The following is a 27,980-nucleotide window of genomic DNA, read 5'->3' as shown; positions in this document are numbered from 1 at the left end:
GGTTTACAGTCTGATAAGTTAAAGTTAATTTTTAAAAGCTAAACCCCTTTAGGCGTTACATTGTTTATAAGAGCAAATTTGGCCATATATAGATACGCAAGCCCTCGATTTTTTAAATGTAGGTACAATGTATGACCATAAATACTTCTTCGTAGGAATCGTCAAACATTTGTACAGTTTAATTTATTTCGTAATCTATTCAATTGTAACTACGCTTAAAACTACTTTTACACCATCTATATTTTCCATAGGGGTTTAAGCGATAAAGAATAATATGTTAACTATGATATTTTGAATGTTTATTAACACTTCGGATCATTTAAAATCATAATAGTACAGAATTTTGCACAAATCTTTCAATTTCAATTTTTTGACGTAAATATTTTGTTATGCATTAATTTTAAATTGAATTAAAACCATAACATTTAATTTTAGCACTCAAGCATTTAACTTTAAACACCAATCTTACAATGAAAGGAAACTGTGTAAATTTTATTAGGCTATCGCAAATGCTTCGTATGGTGCAAATTTTTTTTTTTATTGTAGCCTACAACTAGATCAAGTTAATAATGCTAAACAAAATTAGCTATTTAGCGGGTTTTGACCTTTTCACTTTTATTTGTGGATGTATTTTTGTACGAAAAACAACTCACGACGCTCCGTGAATACCAGAAGATTCTGCAATAATAAAAGAACTGTACTTTGAAAGTAGGCTGCGTAGCGCGGAACGCTACTTTGAATTCTTTACACTCCTCTAATATTTACCCACTTCCTGTCTAGCTTTCTAAACGAATTTTTTCTGAAACTGTGATTTAAAACCTTACATTTATTTTCGAAAGGACATGGATTACACTAAATTGTTTTATTCGTTAACAAAAACAATGTTAAAAAGTCATATAAACTAGTTTCGTTCACTTGCTCTTCAGACCAGTTTTTAGTAGTAACTACGAATAATAAATACGAATGAATAAATAAACACGAATAACAATACCGGGAAATAATTATTTTTTTTTTTACAAGAAGAAAACATTAGTAAGAAAATGAACCGGTTTTCAGCAGTGAACCCCTTATTTTGATAAATATACAGTATATGATTATGCTCCAAGTATAAAAAGCTCGATGAGTTTCTTTTAACTGTTTTCTTCAAACTGTTAAAATAATACATCAATTGGAGTAAATAAATATTAACTGTTAATACTATAAAACAATTCAAACACAAAAAAATCTTTCAAATCACGGTTTTGCACAAATTCTTTCTGGTTATTAGTAATAAAAAAACTGGATCAAAATCGCTGACCTATAAGAGAAGAAGAAATAATTAGGCTACTTCTAATTTAAATCAACACTACATCACTCACCTGAAAGATAAAGCGATAAATCCTATAGAATCACAAAAACTGAATCGAACTAAGACAGGGACGGACGGGAAGGATAGAAGAAGCAGGAGCAGGTCGAAGGATAGGTGTTAGCGCGGCCTTGGCTTTCAGCTGACTAACGTAAACGCGAAGAAGACTCGTCCGAAGCGAAGGCATTGAACTCTGGTCTGCCAATGGCGTCCGGAGACCAGTGCAGCCCTGCTCAGAGTCCTCGACCGTTACTCAGGCATTCCCTGTTAATACTCTCACGTCGACCGTCAGTTGCTCCGAAACTCATCATTTCAGTTCAAATCCATCCTGCCACCAAGAGACTGCGTGGACATGGAGGACCTCCTGAAGGAAAACCTCAAATCCCGTTTTGGGGGTTTTAACAATGTCTTGACAAACAACTGTCTTGACAATTGGAGATCTTCCGATGAAATCGTCACTGTACCTATAAAAATAATGGCCTATTCTATAACCTTTAAAGTTCTTTGTTTAAAGTGAATTTTTGATGATGGTGAGTTTGTCCTGTTTCATAGGTTATTGCAGACACTTCCCATCACAATAAGTAAAACAACCCCCAAACTGACCTGAGGACAGGATCAGATTCCAGATCCCGAAGGATCAGGAAAACTTTTTTTAGTAAATTTCCCATTTCGGGAATAAGTTATTACCCCTAGGTCTCATGGTAAGACATGGGCCCGGGACCGATTTACTTTTTTGTTTTGAGATCCCCTGAGGCCAAACACCCTTCATTCAAAAATATATATTTATACAGGGTGGAAAAATGTCCCGAGACGGTTAAATATTTCAAAAAGTAATAAAAATAGAGCTTTAATACTTGGTACACAGTTACTAGGCATTAACATCATTTTAACACATGATTACCTCTACCTCTCCAGGGGGATGGCCCGCTAGGAGTCAGAAGAAAATTTTAAATATAGGCATAGGTTGATATGCACATCAAATCAAAGGTCTTTACTTGTAGAATACAATGCCGCAAACTTGAACTCAAACGGACAACCAACCATTCAAAGATTTCTTGAATCTGCCATTTGAATCTTTGAACGGCTGTCATTTTAGACTCAGTTGTTCTTTTGAGCTCAAATTTATGGGGATGCGGAATACTATCCCCCGAAAAACTACCCCCCCAGGTGAAACGTGACGTCACAAAATCTGCTAACTAACCAATATGGAAGCCGTGTCCGCGACTGGAATACTACCCCCCTAGACAAATCATGCTATGTAATTTTAATTTTAATTCGAGTAATTCCGTTGGACAATAGAACATGCGTATGGTGAATATAAAACAGATTTTTGAAATGTTACAGCAAGTTTGGTTGGTTAGGTTAGGTTAGATTAGAACTGTTTGACAACTAAATTTGAGTGTCCGTGACTGGAAAACTACCCCCCCGGTCTCTGACGTCAATATGACGTAGGAACCTGCTTGGGGGGGTAGTTTTCCGGGGGGCAGTCTTCCGGCGACCCAAATTTATGGCATTATATTCTAATAATATAGACCTTTAATTTGATGTGCATGTTGACCTATGCATACGTTTATGATTTTCTTCCCATTTCTAGCGGGCACCTCCTTGAGGAGGTAGCGTATAATAGCAATGCAAATTTAATGCATCTTTGAATAGCAGTCATTTTTGACTCGGTTGTCCGTTTGAGTTTGGGTTTGTGGCATTGTATTTTACTAACAAAGACCTTCATTTTGATGTGTATATCTACCTATCCTTACATTTAAGATTTTCTTCTGACTCCTAGCGGGCTGTACCCCTGAAGAGGTAGCGTATCTTTGAATAATGTGTTAAAATGATCTTAACGCCCAGTAACTATATGTACAAAGTTCTCAAGCTCCATCTATATTACTTTTTTAAATATTTAACGGTCTTTTTTCCACCCTGTATGCTAGCCAACATGTTCAGATTATGGGGGTTTTATGACGTAAAATGAGTTTTTCTTATTTTTTGCCCTAAATACATACAATTTCTCAGTTTATTTCTAAACCATTTTGTAGACCTTTAACAAAACTAATTTTGTACATGGAAGCAGTGTTGTTTGCCCAAGGGTTACGAAGAAAATTACAATTAATTGTAAATTAAAGATTCCCAAGTTATTTGTTATAGAGAATAAATAAATCGCTGTAGTTTGCTTGTTTATGGATATACTCTTTTTAATCAAGTTTGGCAATTTAGTTTATTTCATACTAAGCTATCAACTTTTTTAATACAAAACACACCTCATTACCAGCAAACATAAGTAATCATATAAATTAATGTTATTTATAAACAGGGACAATTTTAAGGGAATATTTTAATGGAAATCTATCTATGTAAATGGAAATTCACTGAGTCTGCAGGTTTGCTGCGGTGGGGGTATTTTTAAATTTTAACTGTGATAGAAAATGTCTTTGACGATGATTGAATAGATCATCTTGACAGGCACACATATTTGAAGTACACACATACATATCCTCAAAGTACTCTTCTAGGGTGTAGTAGTTGGTCATTTCAATAAGTAATCCATGAATTGTTTTTTTTTTTTTTCTTAATTTAATTTAGAATCTAGTTGAAAAACGTTGAGCATGCATAGGTCAATCTTTGACTAAGGCAAAATTAACAAGGTATTGTCTTTTATTGTAGTTTTGGGACACTGTGATGATAAGAATAAGTTTGAATTCTTCATAAAGTTAATGCTGACTCAAGTATAATAAGTCCAAAAACACTATTCGTTCAATTTTTTATACATGTATATGTGTCTTTGAGTGCAATAACTTGAGTAATTCTGGTCTGATTTTGATGGAATTTGCTGGCTTGAAGGTGTAGGGTATAAACTTTGATGAGATGGGATCAACCTTTTCCTAAATGAGTTTGGGAACCAGCAAGATCGGATCATATGAATAGGTTGGTCGTATGAACAGGTTATTATGGGATTTAAAATTTTCAAAAATTGTTTTCTTAAATTTTTTTCCTTTAAAACCTGGAAATGCCAAATTTCTATTACGTATTAATCGTGTAGGGATAAAACAAATGTTGGTATATTGAAGTACTGTTGTACAGTTAAAGGTAACGGAGATAATTCCAAAAAGCTTTACATTTTAATTCCCATGATATTCTTATGAACAAAAAGAAAAATTGTAGTTCACTTGCTTAATTATGGATGTATGTTGATCAAATTTGGCAAATTTATTTATTTCATTCTATACTATTAAGATTTTGTTGAAAAGAAAAACACTTTTTACTTTCCCCCTTGCAGCAAACCTAATCACTCAATAAATCTAATGTTATTTAAATGGGGAATAAATATGTCTAGTTTATGGAAATATTTTAGTAAAAATACAATAAAATTGAAATGCGATTAGTCTGTTGGTTTGCTGCGGCGGGGGAATTACTAGTCATATGCTCGCTCATGGGTTATATGCTCGCATATCAGTGATAAATTAAGTCTTTAAGTTTCAAATCCTCTACATTTACTGGAATATTTTTACAAGTTAACTTTTCTAAATAAACTATCAACAGTATCAACACATCTGAATATGCAATAAATACCAGTAGTAACACTTCTAAATAAAAGACTTAAAACTCTTCAAAAGATTTTTTGGCGAATTAAGGAATAAGCTACAGTAGGTAGTTTTAACTCCCTAGAGGCCAAAAATACCACACGTTAAAATTCATGTGTATGTGTCCTTTAGTACAATAACTCAAGTAAAAACCAGCCATCCATCAATCCACTTGAGTATAATGACTCAAGTGAGCAGGCAAGGATTGTGGACAATGTGCAGATGGACACCTTGGAAATGTTACCAGACAGGATAGTGAAGATCACAGATCTAGAAAAGCCATACAATGTCAACATTGTTGACAGGGTTGCTTGGGATAAGGGTGAACCTGAAAACATAAAAAGGGGGATCACTTGGTATATGGATGCCTCGCAAAAGCCAACAGGCACTGGGGCGAGAATATATGTGGAGTCAGACCCAAGGCGCAGTCCCACAGTTTTGCGTAAGCCTGGGGAAACTGTCTACTGTATTCCCGGCTAAAGTTGTTGCCCTGTCCGAGTATGCAAGAGTTTGGAGTGTGGTCTGACAGGCCACACCATATACATGAACTCGACAGCAAAGCAGTGCTAATGGCTGTTGACAGTTTTGAATTTGCCTCTAAGGCAGTATGGGACTGTCATCAGGCCATGAAAGCTTTAGGAGAGAACAAAGTTATCCTTAGTTGGGTTCCAGGGGACAAAGGTATTGCTGGCAATGAGGGAGCTGACAAGTGGGCAAATAAAGGAGCTGAAAGCCCACTCATGGGTCCAGAGCCAACGTGTGGTATTGCTTACAACACAGCACGGAGAGCTGTTCGCCAGTGGATGGGCATAGAACATTGAAGGAGCTGGGAATGAACAGAAGGCAACATACAGTCAAGGAGAATGCTGCAGACACCTACCGGTGCGATAACGGCAGATGCCATTAGGCTGAATAAGACCCTGCAGAAAGTGGTTGGCTTCATCAGTGGCCATTGGGTATTTCGCGGACATCTACACAAGATGGGAGTTCAAGTTGAAAGCCTCTTATGTAGAAAATATGGCGAGGAGGAGGATACAGCCTTCCAAGTGAAATTTATGTGCACAAGGTCTGCGTGTGAGATTCCGGACGAACGGAAGAAGAAGAGAAGAACAGGTAACCATAGTCAAAGGATCTCATGGTTCACTAAGAACCTGGGATTTGACGGAGAATGAGGACCTTTGAATGAGGGTGCACAATAAGCTGTTTTAGCTGTGATGCAATCCCATGGTTTACTATAAGCCTCAGTTAAAAAAAAGCATGCTTGGACTGAGGGAACGGGGATTTTATTGGGTACAAATTGGTTGTCCCCATTGTTGGCCACTAAACATCAAGTTTTGCAATTTCTTTCCAAAGTATCTGATAGAACTCATAAAAAAACAACTTAGTACCTACAGAATCTTGAAGCGTTGTACACCTAATGGTGGAGGAAAAAAATATAAAAAAAACAGTAAAATTAAAATTCTTACGTTATTTGTTTGAATAGTAAATAAACTTCTATAGTTCGCTTGATTAGGGATACATTTTGATCAAATTCAGCAAATTTGTTTATTTCATACTAAGAATAACATTTCATTAAAAACCCGCTTTAATACCTTCACTGTAACAGTAAACCTAGATGACCAGTGAAACTAACACTTTAAATGGAAAAAATCGGACAATTTTAAGGTAATATTTTAGAGAAAATCAGCTGGTTAACCTACTTACCCACACTGATTATGTGACCTAATGGTCTGAAAATTTATCAGTGGCTACAAAACTAATTCTAACAATGTTGTGAAAGTCTTAAGAATTTTCATTTTACTGTGCTTTCTGTAAATGTTTAAAGAACCGTGGATTATTGTTTGTGAAAAAAAAACATTGGTTAGAGTGCTCTCTTTTTGAGAGTCGATTTAATGAGTGAGCAAAAATAAAAAAAAGTGTTATCAATGGCTACCAAATCAATCATAAAAAGATTCTGAAGGTGTCTAGTTTTTCAAATTGGTTATTTTAGTCAGGTTCAACCTGACTAGCTTGGCCTTATTTCCCCTCATCTTACAGTAGTCGCAGTTAGTCTGGGCGCGCGGAATCACCCCCGCCCTAGCGCGGATGCGCGCCTAGACTACCTGTGACTACTGTACAACTAAAAAAATCGTGATATTTCAGCTGTTTGTTATTTGAGTGTCTTTTGATAGGGAATTTCAAACGCTAAATATATGTGTTCTTGACATTTTTTTTCATAAAATAAGCCATTTTTGGTAGGCATAATTTAAATGGTAAAAGGTCAAATTACCACCATTTTTAAACTAAAAATATTTTGTAATGATAATTTTTTCACTAACAGTTTATTGTTACCTTAAAATGTAGGCCTAGGCCTATACAATATTTCATAAAGATATATTTTATAGTATTAGAAATATTAAGTAGAAATATTTAAAAAATGTGAACTTCTCACTAACAAGACATTTTTTTAAGTAGCCATGTGATACTCTGTACCAAAAAACTTTATAGAAAAATCTAATTAGTAAATTAAGTTTAAAGCATAGTTCTATTTCGCCTACACATCTCAAACATGAAGGAGCTAAATTACTCATACAGGGTGTTTCGAAACTCTCTCCCCAAACTCTGTGGTCATGTTCCTTAGGTCAAAATAAACCAAAAATATCAAACATATGCCCTATCTCGCTTCGTTTTCCGTCTATCGGAGTGTATGTAATTTTTACATAACTTCCCATATTTTTGGAACCACTTGAGGTACCAACTTCAAACTTGGTACGTGTATGATGACTAATAAGAACTATTCTTTTGCAAAGCATAAAGTTTCTACTATGTATAATTTAAAAATTGCAACAATTTTAATTTTTCAAAGCTTTATAACTCAAAAACCATAGGATTTATAAAAAGGTTAAAAATGACAAAGAGGATGGAAATTTAATTCACTTTACAGAAATGTACAGTTTGTATAGGGTCATAACACAAATAAGGGAAAAATATTAAATTTTCTGAAGTTAAAACAAAAAAATTGGGCAAATTCAATAAATTAGCAGGTATTACCTTTATAAAAATAAAATTTTCTTCGTTATTTGTGTTATTACCATTGTGTGTACATTTCTGTAAAGGAAATTAAATTTCTATCCTTTTTTGTCATTTGTAACTTTTTATAAATCCGCTGGTTTTTAAGTTATTAAGCTTTGAAAAATTAAACGGTCGCCATTTTGAAATTATACAAAGTAGAAACTTGATGCTTTGCGAAAAGATAGTTACTATTAGTCATCATACACGTACCAAGTTAGAAGTTGACACCTTAATTCGTTTCAAAGTTTTGGGAAGTTATATAAAAAATACATACACACTGACAGACGGAAAACGAAGTGAGATAGGGCATATGTTTATATGATAGTTTTGGTTTGTGTTGACCCAAGGAACATGACCATAGAGTTTCAAAACACCCTATATAAGAAGAATAGGTGGCATTTCAAAGTCTTAGCAACATTTTGTAAGCATTTATTTTCAGTATCGAAAGCACTGACAAAACATAAGACCAGATATTAGTATAAAAATATGGTCAGTCTCAACAATCAAGATTACAATATAGACAAATACATGGTTAACAAAGTACAAATAAATGAAAATAATACTGACGCTGAGATGCGAGCTCAATGAGTAAAATACACAGAGAGTAAAATATACTTGTGTTCCACATTTTCTGGCAATGCAATAGATGTGACTTCCTTCTTTCAAAATTACTCCCCAATCACGTTTCTTCTGTATTTCAAACTTCTATGTGGTATTGTTTTCATTTAGACTAAGATTTGTTGATATATCTTAAAACTAGACTAGTGTAAAAGTGAATTTCTACTTTACTTTCAAGTGAGCTCATATAAAAATAGTTTTTTGATATAGAGTTTAATTTAACCTTACTAACACTAAAGTAGTACATGTATTTTTATATTTAACTGGTATATTTACATCCTTGAAAATCAAGGTCAAAATGATTAATTATATATAGCTACATGTAAAAGTGTGGTGTTCCACCAAATCTTAACAACAATATAAGTATAACATGAGATTATAAGGCACCAGAGTTTTGTACATTGTTGCTCTGTTTGTTTCTTAGTATATGTTTTAATGTACAAAAATATTATATAAAATATATATAAGATTAAGAACAATAAAAGGCACAAAGTTAGTTTAATGAACACTTATAACTCTCTTCAGTTAAAAAAGCAATCACTTGCGCAAAACCAAACTTATGATTACAATATATAATCGATATACAAGTGAAAAACTAATTGTGACATAAAGTATTACCTACTCTAAAAAAAAATATGTTTTGGTATAAAACTGAACCCCTTTACAGTTAACTGCCAAACATATGTTTATTTGAGATTTAAATTGAGTATCAGTTCCAACGGAATTTATTATTAGAATAAGACAATTTTGCAGATACATTTTCCAAATTTACTGGGATTATGAAATACCTGTTGAAAATTTGAATGTTCTATCAAAAAAATTACAAAAAAAAATATATTTAAGTTATTACAATGACTTTTTTAATGTAAGATGACTTTTGCTTGTTGCTAAGTTCTGTTTTATCTTAACTTTTGGCATTCCTAATGACTACCAAGTCACAGCCTAGCTAAGGCCATATTAAAGCAAGTAGAACTTTTAATAAGCCAAGCAAAAAATTAACCAAAAGTCTGTCCTTGAATTTTATACAAACTAACTGTAAAGGGATGTTTTATGCTTGTGTAAAATGTTGATCTTTAAGTCACATCAAAATACTGATCTTACTGACTTTGATGAAGATGTAGGAACAGTGATGTAATTAAGTACGTTGGAAATTCAAGTACCATGGTGTTTCTTTGTAGAGGAACCACAAACCAGCTGCCCAAAGGAAGAAATTTAAGAATGAGAGAATCTGAAACAAAAATGTGAGTTCAAACAAAAATTAATAAAAAAGAACTAAATCTTTGCATACCCAATCTTCAAGGTTAGAAAACATTGTAAACATAATAATTGTAACATAATAAAATACAACTTGAGTGTGTAATGATAATTAAGATTATAAGAAGTTATTTTTTTTATTTTACTTGTGTTAGCATATTGTCATATGTGGTCCCGGAAAATAAACCAATGAACCTATGAAACCAATAATTGTTAATAAACATTAGATTCACAAAGAAATTTGTTTTTATCATGGTAATCAGATAAATCCTGGAATGCAAAATAACCTAACAGATCGTGAATGCAGTTCCCAGAATCATCAAGGGATCTACACTCCACAATCATAAGAGAACTTCTTATAAATGAGAATGGTGACATAATAATAAGAATGAAGAATGATAATGATACTAAAATTTGTATATGTGATAAGTACCTGAATAGACATCATAAGTTTTTTTTATTAATAAGAATCATAATGAAAGGAAATTTATATTTGTAGTTGTATTTCTGTGATAAATATCAAATCTATGATTGAACATAAGGATCTTACAAGAGTTGTAGTAAGGCCAAGTACACTGCCACGTGTGATTTCTATGCAGTTGATGTAATCGAAGAACTTGTCCTGGCAATAATGTAGATTTTCTTTCAAGAACTTCGGAGTAGTTAGAGCCTTCAGTTGACTCTGGCCATAGCCCCAAGCTCCCAAACATGCTACCCACAGCACTGCCAAGATCACTGACAAGATAAAATCCTGTAACAGACAAGTTATTTTTATATTTCACCGATACTAAATAATAAATAGGCCTACCCCTGCTGCAGAAAGCATACAGAATGAGAAAATTTCCATTTACCAGGCTAGATTTTCACTGAAATATCCCCTTAATATTGTCAGATTTATTTCTTACTTAAATAACATTAATTGTAATGAGTACTTAGGTATGCTGTAGCCATCTAATACAACAGTTTATTTATTCTCCGTGAAAAAACATAGGGATTTTTAATTGTCACTTTTTTTGGAATTTTCTCCCTAACCGTTAGGCATACAACAACGCTTCAATGTACTGAATCGTTTGCTTTTATAACTCCACAAAATAATTTGGGAAAATATTGAAATTATTTTTTTTTTGGGGAAAATCAACTTCCACTATATGAATCCCCCCCCACCCTGATTCCATAGTCCAATAGTGCTGGTTTGCGAACTCGTTAGAATAGACGTAGGTTTACACGTTTGTACCAAATTTAATCAAAATCGGATCAATTTTACTCGTGTTAACGCATACACACATATACAGGGTGTCCCGTAAGTAAACAGCTAAACTCTGGGAAATGGTTCTATGGGTCAAAATAAAGAAAAAATCAAGAATAAAATTTTTTTATCGCTTTGTTAATCAGATATTCGTCATTTTCTTTTTTTTTAGAAAAACACGTTTTTTCAACTGATCATTATGAATCTTGGTATGTATGTTTAGGTAAAACAGACCCACGTAAAAAAAAATTATCCTAATTCAATTACAAATTTCAAAATGGAGGCCATTTTAATCTTTTAAATTAAAATTGCTAAAACATGGCTAATTTTATGAAAAAATGTCTAGAACACTTTTATTTAGCATTTAAAATTTGCCATCAAACGACACCCAAGTTCAAAAAGATTGAATAAAAAATAACTGAAATATCACGATTTTTAGTTGTAAAAATATGTTGATCAAAACTAAGCTAGTCAGGTTTGCCTCATTTTACTAATGAAAAATCGTGAATGAGCGACCTCAAAATCGTTAAATGCCTCATTTTACAATAAATTAACGTGAATGTATCAACATTAAAATTTTTAGGTTATCGGAAAGGTTGCAATTTAAAATGGATTAATTTACACGAAACTAAATGATAGCCACTACTAGTCTCTGGCGGGTCTAGAATAAAGTCGGAGAAATTTGCCTGGTAAAATTTAGATATATAAGATTGAGTTTGAGACAAAAATAGTGGCGGATAGTAAAAAAAAAAAAAAAAAATAGTAAATCTAAAAAAATAGGATTAACTAACTATAGTAGCTAACCTTCAGAATAAAGAACAACAGCAGTGTATAAGAGCATACTTTCTCTGATCACGGCAGACAAGTGAATAATTTTGTCCTTCATATTGTACAGCTATTTGAGGGAAATTTAAGTACTAGGCAACTGCTGATCAAAAATTTGTCTGATGGTCTAAACGTCATGGCCAACAACAAACACCAGTGTTGGGGGTTATGTTGGTGTTAAACATTTAGTTGTAAAATGGTGTTGATCCTATCAAAGTCGAGAGGGATCTTGTCAGTTTGGAGCGTTATTATAAATAAATATGTTGTATTTGTGTTTATATACTTTATTGTGTTTGAGCCTTGGCCTACGTTTCTTTTCACATAGCCCAAAACTAAACTATAACTAACACATAGACCTAGGTGTAGGCTATTGAGGATGTAAATGGGTAAGTGCTGATATTTGTATACTCACGGTATATTTTAACCCCCTTAAAATTTTGCACCACACAAGTATAACAAATTTTGATGACTCTTCCTTAATAAAGATTTCTTTTTTAATATAACAGAATCACAAATTGTATTGATTAAACGCTGTATTTTACTTGTTGACTCTTTAGACATGACACATAAAAGTATATAACTCAACAAACAGTTCTCAAAATCAATTTTACGAAGTGAACCAAATTTACATTCAATTAAACTTCACTAGGGGATTCCATTAAAATAATGAACAGATTTAAGTTGCTATAAAATATATTATTTAACTCATTACTTTATAAAATTTGATTAATAAAATAGTCCCATTTTAAGATTTTGATTATAATTGCACACAAGCAAGATTGAGTTATTTGTTAAGCTGGGTTTTCCTAGACGCGGAGTCGGCCAGCGGAGAGCGGACAACGGAGAGCGGAATTGAAATTAACATGGCATTCCGCTCCGCTGCTAGGAAAACAGTAACATTAAATTACCTAAGACAAGCTGAGTCCGCTCTCCGTTGTCCGCTCTCCGCTGGCCGACTCCGCGTCTAGGAAAACCCAGCTTAACAGATTGTAACGATTGTACAGGTAAAAATATTTTCGAATATTATTCTTAGAGGATACCAAATTATTCATTTCTGACAGGTGAATCTATTTTGACTGTAACTAAGATGGTTGAAACCGATAAAAATTTATTGGATTTGATGGATCCAGTTTAAGGTTATAAAAACTCTCTACTTACAACTAGAGCTAGATTTCCGTTGCTCTCATAGGTCTCCCCGTACTTCACATAGATTGCTGCTATGACCAACACGAAGACAATGGAAACCCAGCAGATTGTGAACAGGAACTCAGCTTCACTCGAGAAATTGTTGTTCAGGGAAATGATGATGTTGGTTTTGTTTTTGCAGGATACTGTCTGGGATAAGCTGCTCAGACTAAAAAGTAAAATACATGTGAATAAGGAGTTTCAGCTGTACAGTTTGATGTTCTTGTGATGATTTTATCAACTGGTTTGGCACATTCAATTCAAGAGATAGATGGATTCTGAATCGCTGCAAAATGAGTTGGATTTAAGAGTTGAACTAATTAGGGAGGGAGAGAGGGTGAAATTAAGCAAAGAAAAGGGATAATTTTGATAGGGAGGAATGGAAAGTTGGAGGGATCTTCGATGGTGGAAGAGTGGTTAACTTACTTCGGTAAAGATTAAGAGTAGTGTGAGAGATTACTTTCCCCACCACACTTCCCCTGCTCTGAATATGTAACGGCAATTTTTGCAACAATTATTCTACATACAGTCAGAGTTATGTAACCTCAGTGATAGGAGGATGAGGTGAGAGATGACAAATAGACTGGAGAATGAAGAAAGGCTCTTCAAAATCTCTGTTGCCTATACAGGGTGATTGATATAAGTGTGCCAGCGGTTTTATTCGAAAACTATAAGAGATATCAAAAAAAGTTAAATGGTAAGTGCCTTGGATTTTTTATTTAAAAAATTGCAGTCAAGTCGAAAAAATTATTTTAGCCGCCATTTTTCCAATATGGCCGCCAACTTTGATTTTTCTTATGGAACACCCTGTATTTTATGATGTATTCTGGTAGAAAATGTAATTGTAAGACGATTTTATTCTTGTAATTTTTTCATAAACCTAACCGTTTCAAAGATAATAATGGTTAAAGTTTTGAAATTTCTGCATGAGAAAGAGTTACGATAAAGGCCTAAGCAAGCATGCCAGCTGTTTTATTCGCAAACCATTCAAAATTTCACAACTTAAACCATTATTATCTTTGAAACGGTTAGGTTTATGAAAAAAATCACAAGAATAAAATCGTCTTAAAATTACATTTTCTACCAGAATACATCATAAAATACAGGGTGTTCTATAAGAAAAATCAAAGTTGGCGGTCATATTGGAAAAATGGCAACTAAGATAATTTTTTTGAATTCACTACAATTTTTTTGATAAAAAGTCCAAGGCACTTACCATTTAACTTTTTTTGATATCTCTTATCGTTTTCGAATAAAACGGCTGGCACACTTATATCAATCACCCTGTATAGACGGACAAACAAAAGGTAAAAGAGGCCACCAATCTCTTAAAAACAAATCTGGTGAAGTATCATCCCCACTACTTTCCACTACCGGTACTGCTAGATGCGCTAACAGAAAATGATCCCAATATTCCCAATGGTTAACAATTTTATGGTTTCATGTCTACTTTAAGCTAGTTCTAACCCATAACTTATTATGGAGTAATGATGAAGTACATGCATGTTGGTTCTGGAACAGCATTTCCTTAATTAATATTAAGATTTTAAATTTGATCCAGAAGACTTGGGACACTTATTTGTCCTATCAAGGATTTATTGCATATGTTTGTTGAGCTGGATATTTATCATTTATGGGTTTCCCACGTTACATAGGTACACTGTTATAATGGTAGCTGAAAATAATTTTATTCAAATCAAACAATTATTTGATTGCTAATCCAATCAGTTGATCAAAAACTTCTATAGGGGAAGTATATTAGGAACATATATTAGGAATAAAACTTAGATACAACAAAAAGACATATAAAGGACAACAATAGAGTTTTGTTAGGTTACTTGTAGAATACTTACTCAAACGGATATTCAACAGGGAATACTGCATGTGAAGGATTGCTTTCATCGCAGTACTTAATATCGATTACACCTTCGTAAGATCTCAAAATCCACAGTGTCAAAAGTGAAAACACCTGGGAACAAATAGTAAAATATGTAAAAAGTGTTATGGCGGTTATGGATACAATGAAGTGCAGTTTGATGAGTTTTGTAATTATTCATTCAAATATTCTATCTAAAAAGTATTGGCTGAAAATGGCCCAAGGTCAGCTTTAGCAGACAAAAAGAAACATAAAAAAAAGAAAATGCACAATAGACATGGTCAACCTTTATTACAGAGGATCATAAATTTAAGTGGTGAGTCAGCGACTCACTTGTTAGCGCGACGGACTACAAATCGCAGGAAACCATGTTGTGGATTTGTGTACCACAGCAACAGTGCATCCACTTTTATGAATATAGTTTACTCTTACCGGCTCACCCCTACATAATGCATCCACACACAGGCCCAAAGAATATTTGGACAAGCAAATGCAAGATTAAATATGAGAGACTACCAATATCTAAAAAAAACCTAATCGATCCCTCTCAGGGTGGTAGACCTGAAACCAAGAGACGAATATTCAGAAGGGTGGGAGAGATAGCCGTTAGGTTATGTTATAACTTGTTATTGTTAGGTTATGTTGCCTAAAACAGTTGACGCTTGGAGGTATCAAAGTGACTGAGCTCATGATCCTGAAGTACGTAATTGCTGCTTGAGAACTTTAGATGGCCGATGATTAAGACAATGGTTATTAAAAGTAATCTTGAACTGCCATTTTGTTATTAATGGTCCGATTTCTATTTTCTTTATGCGAATTGTTGTTTCGTCAAGACCTGCAAAATGATACCAATCTCGACTATACTTGCTATTTGAACATTTTGAGCTATCCCCACTACCCCCAGGGCAAAAATTTTCAAAACTGACCATAATTAATTGTAGCCCTTCATATCCAAACAAGTTGCCGCAAACCGATTTCAAATATCTCAATTAGTTACAATGTAAAAGGGGGTGCAAGTTAATTTTCAGCCACCCTCATGCTTATTTGGATTTGAAACGTTTTAGGGCGCTATTTTGTTATTAGTGGGCCGATTTTGGTTTTCTTTATGTCAATTTTTATGTTTCGTCAAGACCTGTAAAATGATACCAAACTTGACTATACTTGTCATTTGAAAATGTTGAGCTACCGGACCTCCACTACCCCTAAGGGGCAAAATTTTCAAAATTGACCATAGTAGCCCCTCGTATCTAAGAAGGTTGCCACAAACAGATTTCAAATATCTCAAATGGTTGAAAAGTTAAGGGGGGTGTAAGTTACTTTTCAGCCACCCTGTATTTTATTTTTATCAGAGCATTAATACTTTCTGAGACAGTTGAATTGTTTTTATACAACCCTTAGAATTGTGTAATAACTTTATAATTTAATATCTTCAGTTTAAACGATAAAATCTGGTAGAATTCCTTTAAAATCAAAATCATACAACATACAAAATTTATAAAATTGCAATAATAAAAAAAAAACTATATTACTAGTTTTGTTAAAACACCTTCAATACATAACGTTAGATAAATTACTTACAAATATCAAAAATCTCACAACAGCCAATCTCGAAATCATTCTTGAACAGCTAACAAAATTGGAACTGTACCTCGGTTTACGATGACTTGACGAATGACGGAGCTTGAAATCGCTACCTACTTTACCCAGGAGGGGGCTACATGATTTGCAGACCAATAATGGCAATGCTAAAATTATAACGTATGACTATCTACTATTCATAGAAATGGTGCCATTGTAAGTTAGTACCAGCCACCTGGGCTATTAAAGTTTATGGTGATACATTTCCGGTGCCCAGCTAGTCCCCACAAGCCTTGGATTTGTCTTTGGAAAGCCAACAGCTCAAATTTGTAAACAGCCTTTTGAAAGAGGTAAAATATTTTGATTCACTTGTTACACTCATTACCAAATTTTGTAGGCATAAAATGTGTCGATTTGATTACTTTAAACCAAAGTGACTTTGTAAAAGAATATTCCATCATTTTAAACAGCCTTATAAAAAAGTTTGCAAAAACATTCGACCATAAGAGGATAGCATGACTTAATGTTCTATACAGTGTGTAAATTAAGTCTGGCACACATTTTTTATCTTTTTTTCTATAGTAGATAGAAGAAATCAATTTGCGGGATTGATTAATAACAAATGTTAGGCACTTTTTCATCATTTTGAAAAAAAATTCCCCTTAAGGGTTAGGTGGGGGTGGGGGGTAACTAAAAATTTTCAAATGACAACCCCCATCTTGTGACCCCTCATTTTAAAGGTCATTGGAAGACAAATCCAAAGATGTTTCTGAAAAAAATTTTTTTGCACCCTATCCAAGATGGCGGTTTAAAATGTACTTAGGGTTGAACGGGTAAATTAGGTATGGCACACATTTCTTATCTTTTTTACTCTTTGTACATAGAAGGAATTAATTTGCGGGACTGAGTAAGAACAAATGTTTGGCACTTTTTCATCATTTTGAAAAAAAATTCCCCTTAAGGGTAAGGTGGGGGTGGGGGGTAACTAAACATTTTCAAAAGACAACCCCCATCTTGTGACCCCTCATTTTAAAGGTATTTGGAAGACAAATTTAACGATGTATCTGAACATTTTTTTTTGCATCCTGGGGGTTGTCATTTGAAAATTTTTAGTTACCCTACACCCCCACCTTACCCATAAGGGGAATCTTTTTCAAAATGATGAAAAAGTGCCAAACATTTGTTCTTACTCAGTCCCACAAATTAATTCCTTCTATCTACAAAGAGTAAAAAAGATAAGAAATGTGTGCCATACCTAATTTACCCGTTCAACCCTAAGTACATTTTAAACTGCCATCTTGGATAGGGTGCAAAGAATTTTTTTTCAGACACATCTTTGGATTTGTCTTTCAATGACCTTTAAAATGAGGGGTCACAAGATGGGGGTTGTCGTTTGAAAATTTTTAGTTACCCCCCACCCCCCCTTACCCTTAAGGGAATTTTTATTTTCAAAATTTGTAAAAAGTGCCGAACATTTGTTATTAATCAGTCCCGCAAATTGATTTCTTCTATCTACTATAGAAAAAAAGATAAAAAATGTGTGCCAGACTTAATTTACACACTGTATTATGCTAAAATGGAAAACAAAACAGTTTATATCATACTTTATTTTGAAAAATAGTCAACTATATTTTAAAACCTAATAGCTACTGATATAGCTTTATCCATGCAAATAAAAGACAGCAGGGCCTGTTTTATAATAAACTACAAATTAATATTATTAGTAAATCTAATGGAAATCACAAGTTAAGTTACAAGTAACAATTTGTAACTTGTAGTTTGTGATGAAACTGGTCCCAGAACACTTAAATCAGATCTAAATTGAAAAAGTAAAATAAGTAGTAAATATTTGCTATTTCTTTCTGTAAGAAAATTAAGTGGTGATATTTTATGTGCCTCATTTTTATCTAGTGAAAAAAATAATTAACTCAAACACAACTGATAATCTATACAAAATTACTATTGGTAAATCTGAGTAACTTTATTCAGCTGAAAAAAATCCTGTAAAACTAGTACAAAAGCAACGGCAGCTGAATGATAAGATTCCCTTTAAGCTTTGGACAACTCAATCCTTTGTCCATTCTCATTTATAATAACATAATAACTTAAATAAGATTTGTGTTAACATCTCTAACGAAACCTGGGCTTTATTTAAAAACAGATTAGGAAGTAATAAAAATTCTAGAAAGTACAAACGCAACACAATTGATAATGAAACTTAAAGCTTGAACAATGCATTCCTGTTTTATGTCAAAGTAGCTTATCACAAAGCATTCATTTTTTACATAACCATACTTTACTGTCAATAAAATCTAAGGAAAGTAGGCTACTTCTGAACAAGATATAGACAAGTTTCATTTGTAGGAAGCCTGTGGTAAATAAATAGGTTTTTATATAATCACAAACAATTAAAAACCTAAAGGCAAATTTAAAGTAAGATACATAATACCTGAAATTATACAAAAAATATCAAGTTTAAATTATTACAACTTATTTGATAGAAGAATCAAAAAATCATAAAGGGAAATCACAGAAAGGTTTTGTTGCAAGAGCCAAAACAAACACTCTTTTCAGAGAGTTAGAGAGTGACATTATCAGAATCTACATTCTCTCAATACAGAACTTCACACTTGCATATTTCTACAAATGATGGAAGTTTACAATGCAGAGCGCAGAGAGTAAAAATGGGATTTTCTCATTTTTCATCGTGTAAGTATAAAATTTCACGCTTAAAAAAGGAAATAATTTTGTGTATTGAAGCATTGTTGTATGCCTAACGGTTTCAGCAAAAATCCTAAATATGAATTGGCCTAAATTTAGAATTCCCAAGTTATTTTTATGAATAATATATCCAAATACTTGCGGTACTACTGTTATTTTTATAAATCAAAATACATAAAAATAACATAGGAATTTTATACAATGTTTTCAAACAGTTACGTGTCTAGCATATATTTGTTTTCTTTTAAAAAAGACCTACTAACTATGGAAATGTTAATTAACTGACCAGCTGGAGGATTCTTATTATTCCTCTAGGTTCTTTGAAGACTTCCAAGTTGTAGTTCTGGAACCTGTCCCCAAGCTGCTGAAAAGAGAGGAAAATTTGTCACAACCAATTATGAACTTATGAGCAGAGGTAGATCATATACACTTTCCAAAATACATTCACACAAATGAGATTATACTAGATATAGATAGTAAATATATTTAGGACTATCTTAATTTTATGTAGTTTACTACTTTTTTTAGGCAGCAGTCTCAACTATCCAACCTTCCATAGCATACTACTCTGTCTCTGGATAGTTGGGTAGGTACTAGTGTTATTTTTCTGTGGATGTATACTGTAGAGCAGAGGTTCCCAAACTATGGGTGGGTCGCAGGAACATTATGGGTCACACCAAACATTTTTTAAATTGAGACTCGTAATTTTTTTATATTGGAATGTACCGAGCACAAGAATAGTACCGTACCGAGTTTGTTAAAAGAGGCAGAACTGAACATTGAAATATTTTCAGAAAATTCACTGTTTAACGTTATTGACTTCTTTTAGTTTTAAACTAAGAATTTTAAATGCAAATTTACGTGTAGATTTGAATAATTTTTTTACCTTTTTTGGGAGCAAATAACATTGTAATACCGTGATCCAAGCAAATTTTCAAATTACGACATGTAGATTTACGTGATGTTACCACAGACGCAGAAGATGATGACGAAGTCACCATGGTCATTGAGATGATTGTGTTAGTGCCGCGATAACAGAAAATAGTTAGGATGGATTTGTGATAAATACTCAAAATTTACTAAACAACTTCTGCTGCTGTAGGGTGTAGATAGTACCAACTCCTTTCCCTTTATTGACTGTAGGCCTACAGTAGGCTACTGTTTGGAAGATATGGTGCAACTTATCTGCAGTACTTCAGACACCTGGATTTGGCTATAATTTCCTTCTTATTTATGGATTATTATATTTACACCTTTCAGCTAATCCTCATTCAAAAGTCTTTGTGAAAAGAAAAGGCATAATGAACAGAGAACTCAACTTTGCACTTGTACAAAAGTCTGACAAATTTTACGACCAGGAAACGTTGAACAACTGAATAGAAAAGGCAATCCCAAACTTTTATACCCAACATTAAACATTTTGTTTAGAACTGTTTGGGCCAATTGTGAGCAGTGACAATATCCAATCACAAGACATCACATCTCATGTTTTATCAAATTTCTTATATGGGGAATAAGGTATTACCGTAGGTCTGATGGTAAGACCTGGACCCGGGACCGATTTACACTATCATTTTGATGTCCCCAGAAACCAAAAACCCCATTTGTTCAAATTCATATAGTATATATTTTGATTTTGGTGTTCACTAAAGAGACAGCTGATATATTAAAATAATATATTAAACACAACTGAGGACCCAGACATTATTATATTTTTATAGTACCGGTAGATCTAAGTAGCTTGTTTCGGACCGAATGGATTCAACTGAAGAATATTTCATATTAAATTCCATGTTGATGGAATAACGAAAAACCTGAACAATCCATATCATATTTTAGATAGCCAAATTCCTTTGAGAAAATCATTTTCAACAACATTTTACAATTAAATAATCAATAGAAAACAATATTTTCCAAATCCTTTCTAAAAAAAAAATCATATTTAATAGGCCTAACTAATATTATATTCAAACACAAAACAAATATAATGTAAACAAAAAGTTAACACTATTAATGAAGTTTGAAAATAGACTCTTGTCTGAAACATGTTACGTCTATGAAAATATAATAATGTCAGGATGCTAAGTTGTGTTTAGTTTACTACTTTAATAATAAATATAGGGTCATTATTGTTGTCTTGTTACTTGTTCACTATTACTGAAAGCCTGACCATCTTGGATTTTTATGAAATTTTGCATAGGCTTACTAGTAGTATTTTGAGTCTTGAATCCAAATATGTTTTTAATCTATCTTTCACAGTTTTTACAATATAAATATTTTAAAATGATAAAAATTGGCGTTTTGTAGCGTGTGTGCCAATCTAAAATATTGACAAGGATGAGTTCTATTGATCATATCAGGATGTACAACGGCACATTATAACGAGTATTTAAATGCCTTTAATCTGATATGGTACCAAAATCAACATTCTTTCGTAAAATTAATATTTTTTTTATTATTTTAAAATATGTTTTCAAAGAGGTTTTTAAGATAGGTAGTGTTTTTTTAAAGTTTTGAAAATTACACATTTTAAAGAACGTAATCCAGCCTACACTTTAAAAGTGGGATGATGATGGGATCAGCAGTTATGGTATAAATACTTGACGATGGTTCACTGTTTCCAAGCAATTCCAGCATACGGTAAGATAAGAACTAACGTAAATGTATCATAAGAGTGAGTTAATTATATGATTAGGTACAATTAAAAAGACCTGCCTATATTTGAATTTTATAAGTCATCCTTTGCAATAATCTAAAATTAATTGGACAAGTAAACAAAACTATTCTATAGTTCAGCCTCTTAGAAAGCGACCTCCTCCAGCATTGGTTTAGCATTAGCGCGCAGGTCGTTTTCTAAGCGGCCGAACTATAGTTAACAAAGTTATTTAAATTCACAAAATGAGTTTTCACTTCAAAATTAAATTGTTCACACCTATATGTGTCCGTTGGCATGATAACTGAAGCAAAAATGATCTGTTTTGGATGAAATTTGGTACAAACATGTAAACCTACATTTATTCTAACGAGTTAGTGAACCAGCGTTATGGGACCATGGATGGGGGCGGGTTATATAGTGTAAAAATAGGTTTTTCTCCTTTTTAGCGAATTTCCCATATAGGGAATAAAGCTATTATTACCGTAGGTCTCATAGTAAGACCTGGACCCAAGATCGATTTAATTTTTCGTTTTGAGGTCCCGAGGTCAAAAACACCATCCGTTGAAATTCATATATATATATATGTGTCCGTTAAAACGACAAATCGAGCAAAAATGATCCGATTTTGATGAAATTTTGTTTTAACGTGTAAACCTACATTTATTCGAATGAGTTCGCTAACCAGCATGATCGGTCTATGGGAACGGGGGATTATGGGGGGGGGGGGGTTTATGGGGTAAAAATAGGGTTTTCCCATTTTTCGCTTTAAAAACGCAAAATTTGACAAATTCTTTCCAAACCATTTTGTAGTTTTAAAAAACAAATAATTTAGTATATTGAAGTGTTACTATGTGCCTAATGGTTACAGAGAAAATTCCAAAAAATTGTAATTTTGAAATTCCTATGTTATTCTTATGGAGAATAAGCTAACTCTTGTAGTTTGCTTGTTTATGAACATATTTTGATAAAATTTGGAAAATAAATACATCCATTCCTTACTAAAATATTAGGCCTAACATTTTACAACAAAAAACACTTTTTTACCCTCCCTGTTGCAGCAAACCTAAGTACTCGTTAAACTTATTCTATTTAAATCTTTCGTGTCTTTTGAGGGACACCTATGAGAACAATTTGATGTAGACTGAGGTGTGCCCCAGGGCTCAAATTTGGGACCTTTGCTATTTATTTTGTACATTGATAGCTTAAAAGATTTGATAATAAACTGTGAGTTTCTTCTATATGCTGACGATCTCAAAATATTCACTATTGTCAACAACCAACAAGATTGTGTTATGCTACAAGATGATATCGATCGATTGTTTCTTTGGAGTTGTGACAATCTAAAATTTCATGTGGATAAATGTTCTGTTGTAACATATTCAAAGAAAACCCCTAGTAACCTCATCATGCATAATTATAATATTGGGGGTAGTCTTCTTTCGAGGAAAACTTCAATTAAAGACTTGGGTGTGACATTTGATTCCAGATTTACATATAATGATCATGTGATTTCGATTTGTAAGACTGCCTTCTCAATTGTTGGTCTAATCTGCAGGTTAGGCAACATTTTTACTAATCAGAGAAGTATTAAACTGTTATATTGTTCACTGGTCAGGTCAAGATTAGAATATGCTTCTGTGGTATGGTATCCTAGTGTGAACTATTTATCCGATCTCATAGAGGATGTCCAAAGAAGGTTCTTGAGATTTCTTTACTACAAAACATTTGCTTACTATACGACGCTGGTCCCATACTCAGAATTTCTCACACTGTTTGAAATCGATCAGTTGAGTAATAGGCGTAAAGTGTCAATGATGTTGTATCTGAGGCGGTTGGTGTGTGGTGAGCTCGACGACGCGGTGCTGCTGTCCCGTGTGCGGTTCACGTTGCCCAGACACAATTCACATTCGCATTTGCTCTTCTCCCCCCACTTCTCTAGAACGAACCTTGGAATGTGTTCGCCGCTCAACTCAATGGTTAGGCTGTTCAACACAATTAATAACGACCAAATAGACATATTTTTTAACTGTCACAGTACGTTCAGGAAATACGTTTTTAGATATTTAATTACCCCAAATAATTATTGTTATTAAATTAATTACTCTGTTCAGACTTTGTTGTTGGATTTTATTTATTTAATTCGTTATTGTTGTTATAGATATTTAAATAATTGCCAATGTTATTTTTTAAGATATTTATTTGTATGTTATTTATTGATATTAGTTTGTTTTTGTCATATATTGTATTGTTGTGAGTGATTACACTAATAATTATAATTTCTTCAGCAAGATGAACTTTTACCATATTTATTATTTATAATGCATGTCTAATAGCATTTTGTTGTTCGAATATTAATGCTACAATGTAACTGGGTTTATCCTGTTTTGCAGCATTGTAATAAAAGAAATAAATAAATAAAAAATAAATAAATAGGGAATAAATATGTGATATTTTTAAGGAGGCATTTTAGTGTAAATCCATTAAGGAAAATGGAAATTAACTTAGTCTGCAGGTTTGTTGAGGCGGGGGTATTTAACTTTAAAAAATAAAATTTCCCATGATCACTAAACCATTTTTAAGAGCTTAAAAAAACAAATAATTTAGGTAGGCCTTTGAATAATTTAGTATATGTTTTATACGGTTATTGGTTACGGAGAAAATTCAAATAACTGTCAATTTAAATTCACATGTTATTCTTATAATGGGGGATAAGTAAACTGTTGTAGCTTGCTTGTTTAAGAATATATTTTGATCAAATATGGAAAATGCATTATTTTAATACTAAACTATTAACATTTTACAAAAAATTAATTATTAACTGTCTGAATTAAATATAGACTGTCAGCCGTGCTGCGGTTACCATAGGTTTTGGCGCACACCGCTGGGAGCGTCGTGTAGTTTACGTAGCGTGTATGCCGTAACTACATGGCGCTACCAGCGGTGTGCGCCAGAACTTATGGTAACCGCAGCACAACTGACGGTCTATATTTAATTCTTTTTGTCTATGATAATATTAAGCTATTAAAATTTTACTTTAAAACACACTTAAGTACCCTCCCTGCCCGGAAGTTTGGTGGGCTTTTGTGAACACCATTACGCTCTGTCCAGGCTGAAATGTGCCCTCGGCATCAGAAGACATTAAAAGTGTCTATGAAAGTGTCCACTGCCCAGACGTAGCACCCCAGCATCAACCCAGCACCAATCACCGGCACTCGCCAAGATAATTTTTTCAATATTGTAGTCGTTGCAAATAGCAAGAATGATAAGAACTGTGATATTATATTTTGCTCTAGAACCTAAATTATACAATTAAAACTTTTAAAATGATAGCTACATTTTTTTTTACTGGAGCCCCCTCTAAATTTAGGCTATTGTGATGTTCATTGTTCTGACTAGTCTTTTGAGTAGGAATAGTTAATTTATTTATGGTAAGTCCAGAGTGAAATAAACCTAGTAAACTAAAGGGAAGGTATGAGCTAAATAATGTTGTCTCTGGATTGAATTAAAACATTTGCTTTAGACAAACTTGTGGCAGAAGAGATGTTCCAAATGTCTCTGTAAGTTATGCTCAAAATATTTCTTTTGTCTCAGTGTAGCCTAATAAAAAAATATAATAATAATAGTTTTTGAATAATTTTTCAAATAATAAAATAATTGTTTCAATTTCTTTGAGCTTTCCTCCACGGCTTTCTTTGTGTGTTGGTAATGTTGTGTGCTGCCCCTCCATTGTCTCCGTGTGGGCGCACTTCCAGCTGTTAGTTCGCCTGGGTGCAGGGGCGTGGTTCACTATTAACATTTTACTAAATAATACACTTTATTACCCTCCCTGTATTAGCAAACCTAAGTAGTCTTTAAACAAACCTAATGTTATTTAAATAGGTAATAATTCTTACAGGCGTAGGCAAATATTTCAGTGAAACTCCAATCAGGCTTGATAGAAATTAACTTAGTCAGCAGGTTTGTTGCAGCAGGGTTTTTTTTTAATTGAAACGTAAAGTATAAAAGCTTCAAATTTTTGCTCAAAATACTTTTAAGATTTTCTTCCGACTCCTAGCGGGCCGCCCCCCTGAGAAATTAGCGTAGGCCCTATCACTGAATAACTTAAGTTGTGTGATGAAATAGATTTTTATATGTCCAGTAAGTTTGTGCAAAGTTTTGTAGCTCTACCTACTTTTAAAATATTTCAAATAATATATAGGCATAACTTAAGTTAACCGACCCGGGACATTTTAGACACCATGTATTTTGACCTTTAATGTGTTTTTAAATGCAAAATAATAACATCCTAGAAAGATCCTGTCAAGTTAAATGGTAGTCCTACCCCGCCCACCTGTAACTTACCCAAAATTGTATCCACCCAAATTTAATTTAACAAGTTAGGAGATAAGAGGGTAGGGTATTTGTTTACTTTAGGGGCTTCTAACGAATTTTGAAAAAAATGTTTTTTTCTCATTATTTGGACTATTTTGAACACTTTTTACATTTGACACTTTTGGGGCAAACGCCTATTTCACCTTGAAAATCACGTTTGAAAATCGCGAAAATTTTTCTGCAATTGCCATTTTTACTTAGAAAATCAGGTTTTCCCCCCTTGCCTTTTTTTAAAAGTCTTTTTATTATTGTAGTAATAAGCAGATGATTATTTAAACTAACCTAACCTAACCTAACCTAACCTAACCTAACCTTGGTTTAACTCAAAATCCGCTATTTTCGGCATATTGCTAACCTAAGCATTGGTTAGGTAGGGTTGGGTTAGGTTAGGTAGGATTGGGTTAGGTTAGGTTAAGTTAGGTTAGGTTGGGTTAGTTTAAATATAGTTAGGTTAGTTTACGTAAGGTTAAGTTAGGTTAGGTTAGGTAATATTTAAAATATTCAGGTGATTTTAGGCTAATTAATTTAAATAATAACTTAATAACTAGCCATACCTTACCTAACCTTAACTAACCTAACCTAACCTAACCTAACCTAACCTAACCTAACGTAACCTAACCTTGGTTTAACTAATAATGCGCTATTTTCGGCATATTGCTAACCTAAGCATTGGTTAGGTAGGGTTGGGTTAGGTTAGGTTAAGTTAGGTTAGGTTAGGTTAGGTTAGGTTAGGTTAGGTTAGATTAGATAAAGTTAGGTTGGATTATATTTAGTTCTGTAGGTCCTTAGTAATAGTAAAGACACATTAAAAGTAAAAAAACTACGCAAATTTTTAGCACTTTTTGCAATTTTCAAACGCGATTTTCAGGGTGAAATAGTCGTTTGCCCCAAAAGTGCCAAATGTAAAAAGTGTTCAAAATAGTCCAAATAATGAGAAAAAAACATTTTTTTCAAAATTCGTTAGAAGCCCCTAAAGTAAACAAATACCGAGGGTAGGCCTATGGTAATAAATAAATGGAGGGAACTTGGAGGACAGAGTAGGTTAATACATAAAATTTATAGCATTGCTTGTTTAACTTAGTCTTGATAATTTACAATTTGTTAAGGGGTAGGGTAGGGGCAATCGTTTAATTGGTTAGGCCCACATGGTAATAAATGGTTTTGATGGAGGGGAGGAGGAATTCGGTGGAAGAAGTAGGTTTAAAACATTAAATTGCTAGGTTAGTCTTACACAATTTGTTAAGGATTAAGGAAAACTCGAGCAATTGTTTCTTGAGACCAAATGTGCATTTTCATTACCTCTCTAACAGCTGTGAAAGTACTCATGATGCTTACTAGGGTCGACGATACGATACTGATACAACACGGGCTAGGCCTAACAGTCAACACCTACAAGTTCCACTTCTAAAAATAGACAAATGCTTAAACCCTAAATTAAGTACAAGCCAATGAAGTTCAAACTATAGCCTAAATATTTTCGAAGAATGAAAGACAACGATTTTAAATTGATTGAGAGCTTGAAATCCAAAATAAGTTTGATGTTAACAACTGATATCAACGACAATTGAATTAATTACAACTTTACAACAACTCAACAACCAAAAAACCATTAAACCAAACCAAACAAAGTACTAACTAACCAAACAATAACTGAACCAAAACCGAACCGAACCGAA

General features: G+C 33.3%; 2 protein-coding genes across 3 annotated transcripts in view; both read right to left on the bottom strand.

The window, feature by feature from the left end:
• Nucleotides 1-1,655, bottom strand: part of LOC128998129 (serine proteinase stubble) — a 43,341-nt gene extending 41,686 nt beyond the window's left edge. The window contains exon 1 of the mRNA XM_054424128.1: nucleotides 1,359-1,655. The gene's annotated coding sequence lies outside the window, so the exon portion shown is untranslated. The remainder of the gene's footprint in view (nucleotides 1-1,358) is intronic.
• Nucleotides 1,656-8,387: 6,732 nt separating this feature from the next.
• Nucleotides 8,388-27,956, bottom strand: LOC128999127 (synaptophysin-like). Of its 2 annotated transcripts, none has more exons than XM_054425489.1 (6): nucleotides 27,604-27,956; nucleotides 19,564-19,641; nucleotides 14,956-15,071; nucleotides 13,076-13,271; nucleotides 10,397-10,597; nucleotides 8,388-9,820 (listed from the first exon to the last, which is right to left on the bottom strand). In XM_054425489.1, the coding sequence occupies exons 1-6, from the start codon at nucleotides 27,628-27,630 to the stop codon at nucleotides 9,728-9,730; spliced, it is 711 nt and encodes a 236-aa protein (XP_054281464.1). In that variant the 5' UTR covers nucleotides 27,631-27,956; the 3' UTR covers nucleotides 8,388-9,727. The 2 variants fall into 2 exon arrangements, with proteins under 2 accessions (XP_054281464.1, XP_054281465.1); XM_054425490.1 differs by having other exon boundaries at nucleotides 19,564-19,638.
• Nucleotides 27,957-27,980: the final 24 nt, after the last annotated feature.

Source organism: Macrosteles quadrilineatus, unplaced genomic scaffold (genome assembly GCF_028750875.1).
Source record: "Macrosteles quadrilineatus isolate MER2022 unplaced genomic scaffold, UCM_ALF_1.0 Scaffold_7__1_contigs__length_78375512, whole genome shotgun sequence".
NCBI classification, from domain to species: Eukaryota; Metazoa; Arthropoda; class Insecta; order Hemiptera; family Cicadellidae; genus Macrosteles; species Macrosteles quadrilineatus.
The sequence above is the reverse complement of the archived record's forward strand: the minus strand, read 5'-3'. Positions and strand labels throughout refer to the sequence as shown.

Bases quoted from the DNA above. Each gene is read 5' to 3' on its own strand.
- LOC128999127 (XM_054425489.1), bottom strand. From the start codon at position 27,630: ATGAGTACTTTCACAGCTGTTAGAGAG. The intron at 15,072-19,563 runs GTCAGTTAATTA...ATTTGTTCCCAG, and splicing joins TAATAAGAATCCTCCAGCTG to GTGTTTTCACTTTTGACACT. The intron at 10,598-13,075 runs GTAAGTAGAGAG...TGTCTGTTACAG, and splicing joins ACGGAAATCTAGCTCTAGTT to GATTTTATCTTGTCAGTGAT.